We start from the raw sequence: 940 nt of genomic DNA, 5'->3' as shown, positions 1-940 counted from the left end.
TCCAGTGACGCACTTCGCGTGCAGTACGCACTGCTCTGATAAGGTCTTTACTGCTATTAACAAGTAGGTTGAGGCACGTAGCCTCGTGGATGCGTTCTGAAAATGGAAGGATTTTGGATTCTAAGGACGCTGCTTTATAATGTCGTTAGATTCGGAACGACTGCGTCGAAATTCGAATGGTGTAGGTACATTGATGAAGTAACTTATGTGATGGAGTCCCAATACAACAGCGATGTCGTGGTGTTCGAAAGATGGGCTCAAATGCGGTCCTCAGCAGCCATGCACATGCAGGTGGGTCTGCCATTATCTACAGGGGTAGGCGCCTGTGGACACTTTGTCTGTGGTAGGTGCATTTGGTCGGGGTTCCTCGAGAAGGAGGAAAGCCTGCAGACTCCCAGAAATGGCTAGAGCAGGTCACCACTATGGCTGATGACCATGAGCTCAAGGTCCACAAGATGGGAAGATACTCCAGGGACGAGATCGAAGGTAACTCACTCGAGTGTTGTTGCCTTCGCTGACTCCATATCAGGCATCGCTAAGACCACGTCAGAGTCTGGCACGCCTCCATATATCTACATGCAGCTGCCAGGCCCAAACAAAGTTCGACTCCTTCTGACGCCGACTAGAACATCAAGTGTTCCGATGAATTTCGGTCGAGAAGCTGTGGTAGGCCAAGTTGACCTGCTTCATATCTTGCTAGCCTTGCTGAGACGCATTCGCTTTGTTTCTCAGGTGAAGTGTATGGGCCTTCCGACTGAGAGACTCGAGTGGCGAAGCTGCCAGCAGAGCACCGAGGAGGAAACCGAACTCGCGAGGAAACTGAAAATCTCTTTTGAAACTGCCAAAAGACATTGACTGTCGTAACGATGTTTCACCTCAAATGTTTTGCTTGTGAATATATCCCCAGTGACGGGTGTTTGTCATGGTCATGCGTGGCAGA

General features: G+C 49.9%; 1 protein-coding gene across 1 annotated transcript; it reads left to right on the top strand.

Moving 5' to 3' along the window:
• Nucleotides 1–210: 210 nt before the first annotated feature.
• On the top strand, nucleotides 211–855 carry Pmar_PMAR020796 (hypothetical protein; the record flags this gene model as incomplete). Its single annotated transcript, XM_002766636.1, has 4 exons — nucleotides 211–291; nucleotides 348–486; nucleotides 530–666; nucleotides 733–855. 4 exons carry the CDS (start codon nucleotides 211–213, stop codon nucleotides 853–855), a joined length of 480 nt encoding a protein of 159 aa, XP_002766682.1.
• Nucleotides 856–940: the final 85 nt, after the last annotated feature.

The sequence above is a fragment of the Perkinsus marinus genome (genome assembly GCF_000006405.1).
Source record: "Perkinsus marinus ATCC 50983 genomic scaffold scf_1104296972186, whole genome shotgun sequence".
Lineage (NCBI taxonomy): Eukaryota > Perkinsozoa > Perkinsida > Perkinsidae > Perkinsus > Perkinsus marinus.
This window is presented reverse-complemented; position numbering and strand designations above follow the sequence as displayed.